The sequence below is a fragment of the Vipera ursinii genome (genome assembly GCF_947247035.1).
Source record: "Vipera ursinii genome assembly, chromosome: 9".
Taxonomy (NCBI): Eukaryota; Metazoa; Chordata; class Lepidosauria; order Squamata; family Viperidae; genus Vipera; species Vipera ursinii.
In genome coordinates this window covers 7,163,788-7,183,536 of record NC_139523.1, presented here as the reverse complement: position 1 = coordinate 7,183,536, position 19,749 = coordinate 7,163,788, and the positions used below count along the sequence as shown (strand labels likewise).

The following is a 19,749-nucleotide window of genomic DNA, read 5'->3' as shown; positions in this document are numbered from 1 at the left end:
AGTGGGGGCCGTCCCCTCACTGTTTCCAGGATGGCTTCGCGGGCCACGTGAAACCACTTCATGGGCCGGATCTGGCCCCCGGGCCTTGTGTTTGACATGTCTGCCCTGGTCTGATGACGTAATTAGAATTTCCAGAAGGCCAGTAGGTCAGCGGCAATCTCATTTTGGGGGGAATAATCTTCCAAATGATGGGTGCCAGAGCAAAAAAAGCCCCCTTTCCTAGATGAAATTACTTGCCCTACATGACCCATTGTTGACTGATATGTCTTACTTCCTCATTTTGTGCTTACTGTTAACTGACCCAATTGATAATTAACCAATTGTTTCTGTTCTCTTTTTCTCCATGTGGTCTTCTACACGTCAGCTTTTTCTCTCTATATAGTATAAAGACAACTCTTTTCAGAAGCTATTGAGATGTTTTTAGGTTTATTCTCTTAAGCTGTATTTCAACAAAATTAATTCAGCAGGACTTTCTGTTTCTATTTTTTTTTCTCCATGATTTCTTATTTTGCTTCTGGGATGATTTTCTTCTTATTATAAAAAAAAAATGTCTATATGTTGCTAAATTAAAACTTCTACAAAGCTCAGAGTCAATTTGAACTTCAAGATGTTGTCATTAAATAATAAAAAATGGAGATTCAAGAATAAATGAATGTGGTGATTAGTTAGCATCCTGTTTGTTTAAAGTTCATGGTTTAGCACAAATATATTTATCTTATACATGGCAAAAGAATGACTTTATTTGATTACGATTACAAATGCAAAAAAGGAGTGAAGGATCAAAGGATGATGAGAGGTAATGTAGACCATTGTTGGATAGTGTCAACAGTGGATCGTGGAAAAAGAAGTGGGAAGGAAATAAAAGAAAGTGAGGAAAAGGAATAAGAGTAAAAGAAGAATAACTACAGGAAGAGAAAGAATATTCCTCTATGGAAAGAGAATTAAGAAACAGATTAATCTCTCAGAGGGCAAATGGAAAGTGGAAATAAGAAAACAGAATGGGAACACTCCTTGGAAAAGAATGCAAAGAATTATGCGACAGAATGTCACAGAAAAGTATGAAGATACACTAGTGCAAAGTATGAAAAAAGTTGTTTTATGAAATAATAGGGTGAAATACCTCGAGGATAAGAAAGAAGGCATATTTAAAATTGTTGTGAAAAGGGATGAAAGCTTTTGTTCTTAAAGAAGATAGTTGCAAAGAATGCACTCAGAGCGAAGAAGAGATTATTAAAATCATAAAAGGTAGAGAATGTGCAGAGCTATTTTGATAAGCTATAAAACATGTTTTAGAAGTGAGGAAAGAAGAGTGAAGGAGTCTCCAGCAGAGTGAATGATATTAAAAATAAAAATGATGAAATCATTTGGTAAAAGATGTGTACGATCTGAAGAGAAACCAGAGTCATTTGGGATGAGAAACTGTTGGAAGGAATATTTTAGATCTCTTTATAGGAATGATAGTGATATATGTGAAAAAGTGGAAATGATGAAGAAATGGTGAAAATAAAATGTTGTGAAAAGGTTGAAAAATGGTCAGGCTGTAAGTATAGGCAGTTTTAACTATCTAAAAGAGTCAGTTTGCTGTAATGGAGAAGATGCTGGCTTAGAAACCAGGAGACTGTGAGTTCTAGTCCCACTTTAGGCATGACAGCTGGCTGGGTGACTTTGGGCTAATCATCAGGAGACTGTGAGTTTTAGTCCCACCTTAGGCGTGAAAGTCAGATGGGATAAAAATATTGTAACAACTTAGGAAATTTTAAAGATGGATGTATCTTGCACATGGAAATGCTATGGACTTGTTTAACATTGGCATTAAGACTGAAATTATCTGATGCTTGGAAGAAAACTGACATTGTTAATGTATGTTCTGTTCCAGCCTACTACCGGCCCTGCAGAAAAGGCAGGGACAACCCCTTTACAAAAAGGCAAGAGGCTGGAACTAAGCCTGCCAAATTTATTGACACAAAACAGAGCAAACAGAGCAAAACAAAAACACGAACCATGAAACAGGAGCTATTCAAACAGTTGCCTTCAGCAAACCAGCCCTCCCACACATTCCCCTTTTAAACAGTTCAAGGCGTGGCTTCTCTCTGCCTCCTTCCGAGGTGCCCCATTGCCTTCCTCTGTTTACTCCTGCTTGACTGCCTCCTGCATCGGGCGTCCTTGAACAGGGCCAGCTGTGGGTCATCTTCATCCACACTGTCAGGCTCACACAGCTGGGTCTGCGTCGTGACCAGATGGGAGGGGCCTGGCTGAGGGCTCTGCGAAGCCTCAGGGCTGTCCTCTGCAGGCTCTCCAACACCCCCCTCCTCCTCCTCTGAATCGTCCGACCCAACTGCCAAACCCACAGGCTGCACCCTGCATCACAACAATGTAAACAGGAAAAAAATAGCCAAAGAAAATGCAAAAAAAAATGATAGGGAAACTGATCTGTTTAAGTGTTCCTGGAAAGGTGTTTGGTTGAATTCTGATGAAAAGGATAGATGAGGTGACATTCGCTCAATTTAGAAAGTGTTGGACAACAGTTCTGCTGGCCAGACTTTTATTCTTCAGCAGGTCATTGAGAAACATATCCATGTGAGAAAGTTTATTGTCTGTTGTTTTAAAGAAAGTGTGACTTACGTAAATAGATTTGATTAAGACACTGTTTGTATTCTGACACAGTGTATTCAGAAATAAATGGTTAGCCCTAGTGAGATTTAAGATAAAAAAGGAGTGACACTCACTTGGTTTTTCAGTATATATTAGGAATGCTGACGATTAAAATAAATTTGTTGAGGATGTGAACTTAACACAGAAGGAGCATTGCCAGTGCTGAACACAGTGGAGAAACTGATAAGAAAATATCTCTGAAACAATGAACAAATGGGTCATGGGTTATCTAGTCTTCTACATAGAAAGGATTGTTAAAATTGTTTCTTTAAATTTTTCATTTGAAATGTTTATTGAGTAACTGTGGCATAACCAAATTCATATTTGGTGTGTTCAGGTTAGAGTTGGGCCGAAGTTTTATGATCAGCTAAATTTGACTGTGTTCAGAGGCAAGATTGTCAAGGATTTTTGGTCACTTTATTGGGTGAGTTAAGTATGCTGGCCCTAATTGCCCAGGCAACTGCTCCCCTGCCTCCAGTGCTATTATGGTCATTATTTTTCCCAGAACAACATTTGGAACAGAAATGGGGACAAATTTCAAAGTAACCAGGAAAAGAAAAAATGAATTGAATGAAGCTATGAGAAGCTTTTACCAATAGTTACATATATATGTCCCAGTTATATAGTATCTATATTATTCAACTTATTTGGTTTATTATATTTATATACCACCAAATGGAATTGGGTCAATGTCACTGAATTGTTCATGGTGAAATAAAATTGCAATACAATAAAATGCAGTTCAAATATAGTTGCTTGCTGCTTCTGAGCCAAACATCTCCTGGACTATGAAATTTGAAGGGGGGAAAAGTCAGCCATCCCCATATTGTTGGCAAGACTCAGGAAGCAAGAACACTATAAATGTCATTAACATCTATTTAAGCTACTTTGGAATAAATAGAAAATTTGCAACCTAGAATAGGAATTTCCCAATTTCAGTTTTAGACAGTCTCTTGGAAGCCGGCGGGTTATTCCTAGGGGATGAGCGTTCTCTGTGGGCGCGCCTGCCCTCTGGAATGATTTACCTGTGGAACTTAGGACCGCCCCCGATCTGCGTTCGTTTCGCCGGGACCTGAAAACCTGGTTTTTCGATCTATCAGGCCTGGACTGAAAGGGTTTTAGCTTTTTTAAAATGTTGTTTTAATTGGGCTTAATTAATTTAATGTATTTTAATTCTATATTATTTTTATATTGTATTTTTTGCTGCCCTGTAAACCGCCCTGAGTCCTTCGGGAATAGGGTGGTATAGAAATTTAATTAAATAAATAAATAAATAAATTTATCCCCAGATCTCTCAGCACGTCAGCACTCTTTCCTAAAACAGGCATTCAACTGACTCACCTCCAACTTCCTCACAATCTTATTTTGACTCATGTAAGTTTTTAATCAGATGGGATACCATCATCCATATATCTCTGGAAAAGACCATCATGTGCGTTCAGTCCAGAGTGTGACATATGATATAAGCCAAGTTTTCTCATTTGACTCAAGAAGAAATGAGTTCTGTGTTATGTTTCCTCCCTTAGATTGCTCCAGTATACTAACTTCCATGATGGTTTTGACAGAAAGGCCTTGAAAATGCTTTGTATGTTGACCAAGATGGGTCAGGGAGAATGTTGTCTCAGAAGCCTTGAGTTCAGGTTGACCTTTGTTACTTTTGGCTGAAGTAACCTTTCTTCTTTTGTTTTCAGCTGATGATGCCTGTGGTGGGACACTTCGAGGGCAGAGTGGAATAATTTCAACCCCTCATTATCCTTTGGAGTACAACAACAATGCTGACTGCACATGGACAATTTTAGCAGAGCCGGGAGACACCATAGCTCTGGTTTTCTCAGATTTCCAATTGGAGGATGAATATGACTTTTTAGAGGTCACTGGAACAGAGGGATCCTCTTTATGGTAAGCAACTGCTTTGCTTTTCTAGATCCATATGGATCATCTGTACCCTTTGGTACTATATCTTGCAAGTGTTGGCTTGCAACTGATCAGAGCTGCCTAAATAAAGAACAGTAGGGAATGATAACATCTTAAAAATGTTTCATTAACATTCAGTGAAATTGCCACCCTTCATCCCAGAATCAGGATTTTTTTCTTCACCGTCTGTCTGTCTTGTCTGTCTACCTATCTACCTATCTACTTATCTATCTAGAGTCTACAATGAAGTTATTACAATTTTTAACTCATGCAAGAAATAAAATAAACTGTCATGAATATAAAAGTCTATAATTTGGGGGGTTGGCATAATACATGTGACTATCATAAAATTAATTTCTATTTTTTAATGAGTGCTGTAGTGAAGTTTTTGGAGCTGGAGGGAATTCCACTGCCATTGAGCAAATCAACTGTTTTGATTATTTTATAACTACCCAGAGTCTCTGAAAGCATATAAACTTAATAAATTCTTATTGTTACTGTTCTGGCTATGGCCTTTTGCCTCCATTTTGTTTTAATGGTGTTACTTGAAAGACAGCAGTACTGCCTTCATGTTAAAGAGAACCCATAGGTGGTCTTCTTCTATTTCAAAATAAGATCTATCAACAATGGTGAAGTCGTGAAACGTTTCTAGCTGGGTGGTTTGTATTGATTTGATACTGTTCGGAGAATTGTGTTATTCAAACATAAAGTAATGTAAATGAACTTTTGAAGGAAAACTCACACTAGACAATTCTAATCCCTGTTTCAGGGAAGAAAGTTAAAAAAAAAAGAACAGCGGTGTCTGTGATGAATTTATCTTGGTTCCACAGTGTGTTCTGCTTTTCTTAACTCCATTTTGGTTTTGGTTGGTTGGTTGAGTATTTTTTAATTTTTATTTAAGGCAGAGATGTGTTTTTTTAAAAAAAGCTATCAATGGACAAATAATTACTGCAATTATACAATTACTAACCTTATTTCGAGTGTTAAAAGTTTCCAAGCAGAGCAGAAGTTATAAGAATTATACATTTTTGAGCTTGATGTCAAAATCTCCACTATGTTATTATTTATAAATGTTTAAAAAGAAAAACACCCCTAGATAATAAAGCTAAATATCTGATTTCTGATTCCCCTCTTCTTTGTACTCCAACCAATTTTCAGTTTATTTATTTTTATTTATTTTATTATATTTGTATACCGCCCTTCTCCCGAAAAGTTTCCTTTTGTGTAAACATTAGAAACCATCCTCCTTGTATTTACCTTGCTGCATAATATAAGTTGGTTACTTAATATCTAACCGTTAATTCCCGATTGTTATGTAAGCCATAATTGTCTGGGATCACATTAATCCATATATCATACTTGCAAAGAACAGTGATTTAGTTGACATATAATTAAGTAAAATCCCCTCACTACTCAAATTATATTGTGGTTTAATGTAATGTGTGAATTTAGAGAGAGAGAGAGAGAAGTAAAATGGGCAGTGAGAATAATGATGGGATCCCTTTAATCAATTATTTTGGCCAGATCTTCCCCATATCCTAGACCTAGACTCTTTCTTGATCAAGCCTTCTATTTAGACTTCTGCCATTGTAGGAACCTCTGTTGAAGATGGAATGCAAGTTCACCAGATACAAAATTATCTATGCTGGTGGTGTGGTTAGCATTTTGTCATCTTTTTATCTCATTCTCTCTTTCTCTTTCACTCTTTGATTACCCTCTTATAATTCACTGTTGCTGAGAAATACCTTGAATCAAAAAGGCACAGCCATTCACGCAAGCATCTTAAAATGACCTAGGCTCCATCTGCTTAGTATAGCATAAATCAATCTCTTTCTTTAATTATACTTTCATTGCTTTTTTGTGACAAAACATTCTCAGGAGTGAAAAAAAAACATATTCCATGTTTGGGGTATAGGTGCTCTCAGCTTGCCCAGCCTCCAAAGGCAGAATGAAACTAATAATGCTGCTTAAATTGTAATTCTTGGATGGTTTGTTTCTACTCTCTTGGCAATGTGTTAGTTCCACCTTGAAAATATTATCTGTGTTTTTCTTTCTCTGCTCAGTAGAATTTTAATGCATAGGAGTTGCTTTTGAAATTTCTTTCCAAAGACAATTTCAGTGAAATTCTAATGGATGGCACACAGGGAATTTACATTTACCTAGTTACCAGGTCAACAAGCAGTGTGAACGAATCCCCTCTTTTATGTAGTATAAACATCACTCCAACACTTGTAGCCTACCTGGATTCCCACAATTCCTTAAAATCAAGAAAAAATGTTAGAGCCTTTCAGAGTCAGGAAAAGACATTAGTCTCCACAGTTATAGAAAGATATATAACAATGAAATAATCTGAAAAGCATCTCCCAAAGGAAGCATGGTGAGAATCAACTAGAAAAGCAGAAACCTCTGTTTCAGGAGAACATGTCCAGTTGTTCAGGTTTCTGCTTTTCTTTTCTTTTCTTATTTTTTAATTTGTTTTAATTGAATATACAGTTAAAAACACAGAAAACACAGTGGACATGATACAACTTCCCTGGCTTAAACAATACTATTAGTATTACCTTGTGAAAAGAAAAAGAAAAAAGGTCTCTTTCCAGTATAACAAAATATACGTATAGAATCTGTGAACTCTCTAGTAAACATTCTTTCCATCGTGTACATTATAGTTAAATAACTTTCAATTCTATCTTATGGAGAATACTGGTGTAAAGATTTCTAAGCTATCAACTTATCAATCAACATTTCCGCTTTTCTTGTTGATTCTCACCATGCTTCCTTTCTGAAAAATTGCCAGCCAGATTTTGACCCAATTTAGTTTATATGTTTGCTTTCAATGTTGTTTGATGGTGTTCCGTATAGAATGCCACAATGATTGTGAAAGTGATTTTATCAAAAGCAACCAGACAAAGCTGAACTAGAGACTTCTAAAACCAAGGACAGAGCATTCAGATGTTTCTCAGAATGTTTGCACTATCTCCTAGAACTCATGAGTTCACACAGAACTGATTTGTATTATGGATGTGATTTATTTCCAGGGCACTGTGTTTTTGACTGCCATGCTGAAATCATAGGTAGCTATTTTGAGAAGAGATGGACTTTAGAAAAGTTGAAATTCAGGATTTTTCTAATTTGCACATTTGGGCCTAAACTTGACAAAGGCACAACACCTAGCCAAAAAAAAATGTTATATGAACATGGTCAGGATGCCCATCTGCTTTAGATCCTGTCCTGGTCATCTTCTCATGCCTGCACCTGAATATAATTTCCATTGGATCTGCTAGAATGTGAAGTGGGTATGCTCACACACATGGAGACAGCTGCAGACAATTTTCAAAGCATCAGCAGGAGACTTGTAAGAAACACGGCTACTATAATGCTTTGGAAAGAGGTGCTTCATTCATGCAAATGTGCTTTGTGCAGCATCTCTTTAGAAGGCTTTGTGCATACCTGCTATATTCTGTGATTACACAGAAATCATTCTGGATTTCCAAAACCTTTATAGGCCTTCCATATCAGCAGGAGCCAGGATTGTTCGAAGACCTAAAAAAAAACCTCTTTATTCAAGAACTCCAACCTCCTCTGCCCCAGGCTCATTTCAAAGGGTTGGAAATTCTGAGAGTTGCAGCTTCAATACATCTGAAATGTGTCAGGTTAAGGAAGTCTGATCCAGCATGAAAGCACACGGATCCTTGGATTTTTCAGTTTTAAGCATGACAGATGTTGATGTGGGCATACCGCTCACAGCGGTAGATAAAATGTAGGATGTACAAATAATATGTTTATATTGAGGGCCTGAAAAAGCAGGAATCACTCTTTTTTCAATCAGGTTTTGATTCCCCAATTATGTCACCTGTAAGTGACTTTCACCCACCGGAGGTTAACCAGCTATTAACAGGGCGAGGAAAAGCTATTTTTATGCTTGACGCCATCTCAGGAAGGGGGAAGGATGCCAACATTGATCCAAGAAGAGACGTTGCTGCTAAGTGTTAAATTAAAACGTGATACATTTATTATGGTTTTGCTACCATCAGAATAAAAGACATGCTTATGTTATACTTGCCTGACAATATGTTAGGGGGAAAACGCAGTCCGAATTATTGCAACCCTATTAACTCTATTAAACTGGAAAGCTGACAGGCCAGGTTTGAGAGCCCAGCACTGTCCCCTTCCTGCCCCAGCTCCTGTCCACCCAGCGTTTCAAAAGCATTGCAAATGCAAGTAGATTAATAAGTACCACTTCAATGGGAAGGTAACAGCATTCCATGTGCCCTTCCATATAGCCACGCTAGCCACATGACCATGGAAAATGTTTTCGGACAAGGCTGGCTCCCTCAGTCAAGACACAGAGATGAGCACTGCATCCAGATTCAGTCACAGCTTTGTCCCGTACAGTATTAACCTTGTGAACTCTAAAGCTACTTCCTCCCATTATGTATTCAAGATGGACAGTGATTAATATTTACATGTTACTTATATGTAAGGCTGTAGGTCTGTACTTATGTTGTATATAGTACATTTTAAATGTCTGTTATGTATGTGTACACTTGAGAGCAAGCAACTAAATTTCATTTTTAATGTGCGCCGTTGTGCCCACAGGGAAAAAAAAAATAACAATAAAGTTTATCTAATCTAATCTAGAGTTGGACACAACTGGACAAGGAAAACTTATTTTATTAAATTGTGACACCTGCCATTGAACGTGCCCCTAATTGTATAATGTTTCCAAGGCTCACGCAAAAATTAGATGTCAAGTTATTCATTTATTATTATTTTCATTAAGATATGGATTTTATTAGCATACATTCATATTTTATGGTGCAGTGACTTTCATGTAAGCTGGCTCAGTTTGGATGTTCTGGCAGATTTGAGCTTCCCATTTTTCAGGCTTCACTTCTCTTGATGAAATGAAAGCTGTGGCTGTCGGGGGAAGCAGATTGCTCCAGTCTGTTCTGTTGATCTCCTTCCCAGGGCATACTCTGAACAAAAGCTGCCACTATCTGCCATGCATTTCTTTCTGTCTTTGGTGAATTTCTCACTACTTTTTAAGACAGCAATTTCCTGAAGTATGTTAAATTATAATCTCTTCCTCTTCTATTTAAATTTTCTAAGCGATAAATTATTTTTTTCAATAAATACACAAAGATGTGCTTTTGACTTGAAACCACTCTTTGACACAATTCACAGGGATGCACTCTGGGTAAATCCAGTTATTAGATATTTCTACTTATTGTATTCAAAGACAATAAGTACACATAGAACCCAGATGGGTTCGCATAACGCAGTTCTACCTTTTAAAGGGATTGATTGCTTGCCCCCCCCTCCAGTTACGTCTTGACTTAATTTGACCAGTCTCCCCTCTGTGTCTTGTCTTTTAATTTCTCCAACTGATTAACAAGCATATATCAATACTTTTATTTACTGCTGATACAAATAGGGTTTTTTTAACCTAATATCCCATTTAAAGTAAGCCTTAAAGACAACAGATTATTTATTTATTTATTTATTTTATTTTATTTTAATCCCATTTATATCCCACCCTTCTCCGAAGACTCAGGGCGGCTTACAATTTAAGCACAAACCAACGTGCTTAGCAATACATTATTTTGTTATCACAAAATGAAAACAATAGAGGTTCCTGAAAGGGGAAAAAAATCCACAGTAACCAATCAGTCAACACTAAGTTAAATGAATTAAAACCTGCAAATAGCTGGGAGACATTTTTGCTGTGAGAAGCTCCTGGAGGCACAACAACATATATTACGGATTCTGTCCAGAGAAGTATATTGGCCATTCTTTTATGGCTTTGGCTTTAAAGCTATTTCAGGTGTGAGTTATGGCTCAACTACTGTGTGCTTTTATATACACACAGAGGAATACACACAATAATGTTAAACTATTACAAAGGATGTTGTTTATATTTCTAAGAATATTTTAGCTGGACATGAATACAGCTTCACAAATGAAAGCAGGTTCATATAAAAACAAGATAAAGCCTTAGATCTCGATTTATTTTAAATTGTGGCTCAGGTTATTGGTATACTTTTTCCCCATATAGTTCTTTGATTTTCCAATATAACCTTTGGGGCAAAACAATGAAGGAAAAACTGTGTGATTTAGAGACTGCGATACAGCCTGGGATGCTAAAGCTAAGGAAATCCTCGATCAGCGAATAATTTGATTTTTATATTGAAAAATTATATAAATATGGTATCTAATTGCAATACATCAAATAGCTTTAGGGACACTTTACTGCAGTTAGATACTATACTATTACAGAAAAAAAGGGTTTATGTGTGCATATTTTAAAGTTCTTCCATCTTGGACAACAGATTCAAAAATATGTCTGATCACGTGATATCAATCAGATTGGATCAATAGTTCTTGTATTATTGCAGTGTCTGTGCTACTGAGACTTGTGAGTAGAAGGTGTCCTTCCTTTCTGAGGAAGAAAAGTCTCCTGGAGGAACCAAAATAACACAATAAAGATATTTTTATTAGATCGGTGCTTCCCCCGCCCCCTTGGGGAAAAAAGAAAAAGAAAAATACAAAAGAAAGAAATGTGTACTTGGTGCATACATAGGCATTCTGTAAAATCTGCCTGTTGTTTTATTCCTGTTTGTTAATTGATCAATGAACCAAAAATATGCATATGCTAAAATGCTAAAGAAAACAAACATAGGTCTCAAGCAGGGGAGAATCAATATAGAAATCAGACAAATCGTTTATATAAAAGCAAGATATGAACTTATTATTATTATTTGGAATAATATGGATGTTCGGCATACCTGAATCCATTAATAATAATAATAATATAAAGTTGGAAGGGACCTTGGAGGTCATCTAGTCCAACCCCCTGCTCAGGCAGGAAACCCTATACCATTTCAGGCAAATGGCTGTCCAGTCTCTTCTTAAAAACCTCCAGTGTTGGAGCATTCACCGCTTCTGGAGGCAGGTTGTTCCACTGGTTAATTGTTCTAACTGTCAGGAAGTTTCTCCTTAGTTCTAGGTTGCTTCTCTCCTTGACTAGTTTCCATCCGTTGCTTCTTGTCCTGCTTTCAGGTGCTTTGGAGAATAGCTTGACTCCCTCTTCTTTGTGGTAGCCCCTGAGATACTGGAATCATGTTATCTGCTATCATGTCACCCCTCGCCCTTCTCTTCATTAAACTACACATACCCAATTCCAGCAACCGTTCCCTATATGTTTTAGCCTCCAGCCCCCTAATCATCTTGGTTGCTCTTCTCTGTACTCTTTCTAGAGTCTTGACATCTTTTTTACATCGTGGTGACCAAAACTGGATGCAGTATTCCAGGTGTGGCCTTACCAAGGCATTGTAAAGTGGTATTAGTACTTTACTTGATCTTGATTCTATCCCTCTGTTAATGCAACCCAGCACTGTGTTGGCTTTTTTGGCAGCTGCAGCACACGGCTGGCTCCTATTGAAGTGGTTGTCCACTAGGACTCCGAGATCTCTCTCACAGTTACTACTATTGAGATCATTTCAATTAAATAACAGATTTCAGTTATCAATTGCCCCTATCTTGAGTCAACTTTGGGAGGTGAACTGTCCTGTGAATTTGCTTATGACTGATCTACAGTGATGTATTTATAGGCCATTTGTGTGTGTGTGTGTGGGGGAAATGCTTGCCTCCATTAACTGCAATGGAACACCCTTCATTTTTTTAAAAATTCCATTTATATCCCTCCCTTCTCCGAAGACTCAGGGCGGCTTACAAGCTTAGCAGTAGCCTTCATTCTATGTATATGCCTGCTTATTAGGGCTTTCACACACACCCCAAGCGGCATTATTACAAAGTCAGCTTAATTGCCCCCAACAATCTGGGTCCTCATTTTACCTACCTCGGAAGGATGGAAAGCTGAGTCAACCTTGAGCCTGGTGGGACTCGAACCTGCACTAATTGCAGGCAGCTGGTGTTACTTAAGGAGGCATCAGCCCACTGCTCCACCAAGGCTCTTTTCCACCAATGATTCCACTGTTTGGGGAGGAAACAATGCAGTGATGCATTTACCATTCCCATGGGAAATTCCATCCCAGAACCTGACTAGAACTAGTAGACCTCGTCTTACAATAGCTCATTTAGTGACCGTTCAAAGTTACAATGGCACTGGGAAAAAAATAATTATGACCGTTTTTCACACTTACGACAACTGCAGCATCTCCATGGTCACGTGATGAAAATTTGGATGCTTGGCAACTGAGTCATATTTATGAAGGTTGCAGAATCACGGCGTCATGTGATCCCCTTTTGCGACCTTCTGACAGGCAAAGTCAATGGGGAAGCCAGATTCACTTAACAACCCTGCTAGTAAGAAGCAGTCTCTTCTTGAAAACCTTCAGTGGTGGAGCACCTTCTGAAGGCAAGCTGTTCCATTGGTTAATTGTTTTCACTGTTAGGAAGTTTCTCCTTAATTCTAGGTGGCTTCTCTCTTTGATGAGTTTCTATCTGTTGTTTCTTGTCTCAGCTTTTGGTACTTTGGAAAATAAGTTGACTCCCTCTTCTTTGTGGCAGCCCCTCAAATCTTGGAAAATACTGCTATCGTATCACTCCTAGTCCTTCTTTTCTCTAGACTAGCCATACCCAATCCTGCAACCGTTCTTCATATGTTTTTGTCTGCAGGCCTTTAATCATCTTAGTTGCTCTTTGCACTTTTTCAAAAGTCTCAACATCTTTTTTGTAATGTGGTGACCAAAACTGGATGCAGTGTTCCAGGTAAAATGCATATGTATACATACAAACGTAAAATACTGTATGGTGTCTGCATTCCCTCTTTCACACAATCTTTGTTAAAAAAAATAGGAGCTGAACCAAGAAACATATAAGGGGAAACTTTTACAAGTAGTGCTTCTCAAAGTTCGTGCTTGTCTTTCTAGCTGAAAGTTGAGTCTCTCAGTCTGTAAAGTGCTAATCTGGAAATCTCTCTCATTAGCTTTTTGCTAATGAGAGAGTTAATGATTCTTTCCTCTGGTCCAAGATACAGTACCATTGATATACCAGATGAAACTGCATGAAGATCCTCTTGGCCATAAATATCACCTCATTGAGCAGGAGTTATGAATCCAGAAAGATCCTCACATTTGGTGGCAGCTTCCAACAGAGCAGTGCCACCCTATTCAATGATGGACAATCCTAGCATCAGAAAAACCTTGCACCTGTATCCCCTTGTCAACAAGTGGTTTAATGTAGATATTCAAAAGCAGAGGTGAAAGTTTCGAACTCTGGGACACTTTGCAAAACAGAAGCTTTGGACTCTGCCCATTTGTCAACCTTGCCGTGAAAAAAAGAGATTGACCACCGCAATTCTAGATTGCCCATTTCAAAATTCAATAGCCAATTAAGAAAATGGACATGATTTGTGGTATTAAAAGCTGCTGACAGATCAAGAAGAACCAGAATGGTCATACTACTTCCATCAAAGCTTCACTAGAGGTCATCAACAAGTGTGATTGTTGCTGTCTCTCTAAACTGCTATAGCTGGAAACTTGACTGAAATGGATTTAGATAATCTAATAACTCCAGGATTCTCTGGAACTGTAGTCCAAATACCTTCTTCATAACCTTACGCCAAAAGAAAAGGCTGCAGGCTGAATGAAAATTGTCAGAATCACTAGATCCAGCAATGGCTTAAAGCAGATCCATTAAATTTATCTGCTGGATGTCTATAATATAGACATGATATGCTCTCCAAATTCCAAATTGTCCATTATTGCAAAGATGTTGGAAGTTCCTGTTCTACCACAAGGAGCAGAAGACATATTCCTTATGCACAAATATACTTCTGGACTAAATGCTTTAAAAGCAAAATATATCAAAGTTATGCATAGACAAAATTACGTACAAGAAAGAAATCAGAACTACAAGTAGAAATGTTTTGCCTTCAAAGTACACCTGCCTGTATATTTTACCAGTTCAGACCAAGAATAAAGCATTATGTAATCAGTGTAATTTTCTTTATAAACATTTTGAAACCCAGTCAGAGGTGTACTACACTAAAGAAACTTCTTAAACATCTGTACACAAACAGGATATCTGAAAATATAACATAGATGTCTTTGCTTTTTGATCTGGTAGAGATGTAGAATTTCTGCAAGGCAGTTGCCATTTTGTACTTCTCTTAGTTCAGGCCCCATTAGATGAGAAAAGTATGTTACTATGATATTTGAATAAGAATGAAGATTAGGACTACCCAGGGCACACCCACAACAATTAAAGTTTTGTCTACTGAAGCTTCTTTGAAATATCTAAAGTGTTTTTAACATTGGCAAAATCTACTTAACTGTGGAGTCCTTGATGCTCTCTGAGCTTGGTTATTTGCTTGCATGTGTTTCATTAACCTGAGTAGGTAATATCATAAGAGATAGTGAGTGTGGTCTTTGCTTCCTGTTTAGCTACCAATATTAGTAGAGATGTAGTTTTTTTCCCCTTCAATTCTTTGATTAGAATATTGGTTTCTGCTTGATTGCTTGTCTGGTATTAATTCCTACTTATCTGGATATTGGCTGCTGGAAAAGTGTGTTCTGATCTCTTTGTTTCTTCTCTTAGCTTTTTTTATTTTGAATGGTCTGTAAATATGATTTATCTCTATGTGTCTATTGATGGCTGATGGCAAGCTTTGAAGAATTCTCTAGAGTTCTTGTATTTACTTGGTCTAGGATGCTTATAGATTCTCAGTGGGAACTATGGTTAAGTCTTTCCATGTGTTGTAACACTGGGGAATTGTAACGGTGTCTAACTTAAGCAATAAAAAATGTCCATTCTTACTATACCTGCCTCATCTCCTTCTCCCTCTTAATCCTCACTTGACTTCATCACACCTGGTAAATCTGACAGCAATGCCTCCTTCTGACAATAAAAATAAACCTTTGTGGCAATAGTAAATAATCTTTATACTGACTAAAGAATTTCCATGGCATAAATAAGAATTCTAAGAAATGTGTGTTAATCATAAACTGTGCCATATTTATACACACTATAGAAAGTGTTTCATCCCTTTTCATGTTGGTGGCTGTCACTGCATGTTCTCAACAAAAATTATATTGCTCTTGTCTCCGATGGAAATGAAAATATTGTGAATATTTTATTTCTCTCTTTAAAACCCAAATCATGTTAGCGCTTCATGACTTATGCTTAAATCTTAAGAATGCATAGGAACATCATGATGCTTTTTCTATACTGGTTGTCTAGGACAAATGTGTTCAAGATATACTACTATTAATAATGGAAATAAATATAGAACAATTAAGACAATTGACTGCCACTTTGCTGATCAGCCAAGTTACAAAAACTGGTTTACTACTAGTATTCATGTAACATTCTGGTTTATGTTAAGCACTGTTTGACTAGACCCTATGTTATTGTGAATCACATCTTTGTAACCTAATCCCTGGGCCCCCAAAGCCATCTGCAATCAGTTTTTATTGGGACACTTTTATCATAGTCAAGATCTTTTCATATGAGGAGTGGGTTTATGCCAATTCAACTGCATTTATTATGATGAAGCTTCTACATTTGCTGCTCATAACATGCATAATCCCACTTTTAAAAGAATGGTCTTCCTATCCTAAATATTTCCCAGTCCTTTCATTGGTGTACGTGATAATTCAGTAATTTGACTGGCTTTGCATATTATGTTAATCTATGGTTTATTTGATTATGTTCAGATATATCATGTATAGTTAGTTTGACATAGTGCTAGGATAAGAGGTTCATTTACAACAATTGGTCAAATGTAAGCAAATCCTTTAAATGGGTTAGTATAACATTTATAAAAATTTTGAAGAGCAAGGTTGATGTTGAATCAATTTCATGGCCAGTCCTCCTAGCCTCTTTAAATGACCTTGTTTGAATCAGCCATAAGAACCTTTGTTAAATTGTATTTAAATCCAAGATCTAGGAAATCTCTTTCAACTACATCCCATTGCCCCGAAATTGAGTCATAATATACTGTACATTCTAATTCTCTGTTTAAATATCAAATATAATTTTATTACTTTGAAGAAGTATATTCACGTTTTATACACATTCTATATCTTTAAATAAAAGAACACAATTAGATGCTAAAGCTGGTGACTAGTTCTCTGAAATAGTCTATTATTTCTTCTTCCATAGCCCTGGCTGTGCTATTTTTACAATCTCTTCTTTTGCAGGGAAGAATTATGATCTGGCAGAGACCTTGGTTTGCTCAAAGAATGTTAATCCCCTACCATTGTCAGGTCTTTTCTTTAAGTACAGCGTACATTTTATTGAAAATAAGGTTAAAAGCAAAGGAAAAGTAGTATAGTTTGCATACCAACTTCTTTTCCCCCAACAGAACAAAACCAGGGAACAAAGCTTGGCTGGATATTTAACAGCTGCCCTTCAAATAACATTTCTTAGTTAAATCCAGTTCCTGCGAATGTTTATGCAGGTGGCGATATGAAGGCAAAGTGGGCATCTTAACAGAATAATAGTTTAAGGGACCTTGGAGGACTTCTAGTCCAAACCCCTCCTCAGGCAGGAAACCCTATACCATTTCAGACAAATGGTTGTCCAATCTCTTCTTAGAAACGTCCAGTGTTGGACATTGCAACTTCTGGAGGCAAGTGTTCCATTGAACACTGATTCCACTGTTCTATCTATCAATCTTAAGTTGCAATTTTTTTTAAAAAAAATTACTATTTAGATGACAGCCAGATTCAACATTTTTGTATATTTTTGTTTTCATTGTTCGGATTTTAGCAGCTCTGCTATTGCAATCCTCAGTGAAGTCAGAGGTTGGTCCTAAATTACCATGATGGCCAAATCTGAGACCCTTTAGATTGTCTCAGTTTATGCAGAAACCATAAGACTGTGGGGGGCGGGAGGGGGGGGGGTTGGACAATTCCCATTACAATCAATGTGTTGGAAATTACTTAAGACTAAGGTTGTACAAAATTTGTACTGTCCTGGTCCAAAAATGTTCTTTTTCTCCATATCCAGAACATTCCAATGCATTTCCTAGTCTAGAGGCTCCTATCCTGAAATAGTTCAATAATAATTTGAAATGATTCATACCTGGAATACCTAAAGCAGCTGGTAGAAAAGTACAGTGGAATGCTCTATTTTGCACAGAACTCCTAAGCCTGACCTAACTTTCCAGAAACAATCAGGGAAAAAGGTTGGCTAGGCTTTGGACAGTGGTGGGCTTTAGCTAGTTCAGCAGAACCGGTAGCTAAATTTTGTTGAATTTGGAGAACTGACTGAATACACACTACTTCCGGAAGTCTGTTCTAGGCCTCGGAGGCCTGGAGGAAGGCCTAGAATGGCCCACCGGAAGTGCAGGGATGCCACTTTCGGAAGTCTGTTCTAGGCCTTGGAGGCCTGGAGGAAGGCCTAGAATGGCCCACCGGAAGTGCAGGGATGCCACTTTCGGAAGTCTGTTCTAGGCCTTGGAGGCCCGGGCCTGCATCCACACAGAGAAAAGGTTGTTCATGTATTTGAATCCCACCACTGGCTTTGGATGTAGTGCAGCTCTAGGTGCCATGTAAGATTGCAGGAAATACTTTCAATGGATCTGAGAGTGATTTCAGGTAATAGAAAATTGACATTTCTTCATTCTGACTCCCACCATTGCCTAGGATTTAGCTAGATGTATATACTTGAGTAAATTTAATTTAATTTAATTTAATTTAATTAGATTTATATACCGCCCTTTCCCGAAGGACTCAGGGCAGTTTACAGGGAATTTAAAATCAACAATACAAAATACAAAAGTTAAAAAACAATTTAAAAAGATTAAATTATCCCTTAAAATGAAAACCCCAGTTAAAAATTCTCAGCCTGGGCCGGAGAGCTCCTTTTTATCCTTGACCTTGAACAAACCCTTATTTGAATATAGATAATATGAATTTTAGTCTAGAAATACTAGCATTGTTCATTTTTACCCTTTCTACATTCTTTTATTCCTATATTCTGGAAAGTGTGCTTGTAATTTTTTTTCCATGTGACACCACATGCTAACTACGTCCTTCCACTTCTAGCTAAACTTAAGTTTGCTTGTTTGTTTTTAGGTAGGAATCTCTCAGATACCATAGTTGCTGAATACAGTTCAACAATTCAGAGACAGTGCCTCTAAATATATGCAGTGTCTTATTGCCTTAATATACAAAAAAAACCCTATCAGAAAAAAAAAAGCATTCATAAAGAGGGCAAATCAGTTTTCAAAGGCAACATTCAATCCTGAATGCCAACATGATCAGTCTTTTGACAGAGAGTAGAGCATAGACACCTATCATTGATATAAAATTGTAAATCTGACTGGCACTATATTTTCAGAGAGAGTTGCCTCTTTCACCTGAGCAATGGGTACTATCTCTAATTCGTGTCAGGAGCAGTGAAATGGTTCTGGGTTGAAAGGATTAGCTGATGAAATCACCGTTGACTGGGGATGCCCAGTTGGGGGCTAATTTCATGTCCCCATTAAGTTGCCCACCAAAGTGGTATCTCTCTACTCACAGTCAGCCACTTTTGAACTGATGGGTTGGCAGAAGCTGGAGTGAATAATGGGAGCTCACCCCATCAGTAATCAGGTCTTGAACGTGAGCCCGCTGATCATTAGCCCAGGATCCTAACCATGTAAGCCACTGTGCTCCTTAGGAATGGGTAGAAAGGAAAGTTTAATGAAAGGGTTAACAATATTTCTAGAACCAGTTTGGCCTAGTGGTTAAGGCATCAGGTTAGAAAGCAAGAGACTATGAATTCATGCCTTAGCCATGAAAGCCAGCTGGCTGAACTTGAACTAGTTCTCTCAGCCCACCTCATCTAACAAGGTTGTTGTGGGGCAAATAGGAGGAAGGTGTGTTGGATATGTTTGCTGCCTTGTAAAAATAACAAAGGCAGAATATAAAATAAATAGATTTCCGGTAAATCAGATCGCTGTCTTTTTTTTTCAAAACCAGTTGTAATAAGATGAGAAGCTTCATTGTTTCCTTCTTCCAAGAGACAGAGCAAAAACACCCCAATGCACAAAGATATTTTTCTTCTATCATTACAGCAGTCTTCTCCCCAATTCTTTTGTCTTGTTTGGTGTCTTTGTTTTTTAGCCTTAGCAAGATCCCAGTTGCTAGGAGGGATGGGGAGAAGAGAAAAGCATGCAGAAGCACAGGCTCAAAAGCAAATAAAGGGGTGGAGATTTTTTTTCCCCCTTCA

The 19,749-nt window shown here is 37.6% G+C and overlaps 1 protein-coding gene across 1 annotated transcript in view; it reads left to right on the top strand.

Annotated features, from left to right (window-relative positions):
• The window catches only part of CSMD2 (CUB and Sushi multiple domains 2), a gene marked incomplete at both ends in the record, with an annotated part of 607,174 nt that overhangs the window by 211,709 nt on the left and 375,716 nt on the right, over nt 1-19,749 (top strand). Inside the window, one exon of the mRNA XM_083370102.1 lies at nt 4,344-4,551. Coding sequence (XP_083226228.1) covers nt 4,344-4,551 — 208 coding nt within the window. The remainder of the gene's footprint in view (nt 1-4,343; nt 4,552-19,749) is intronic.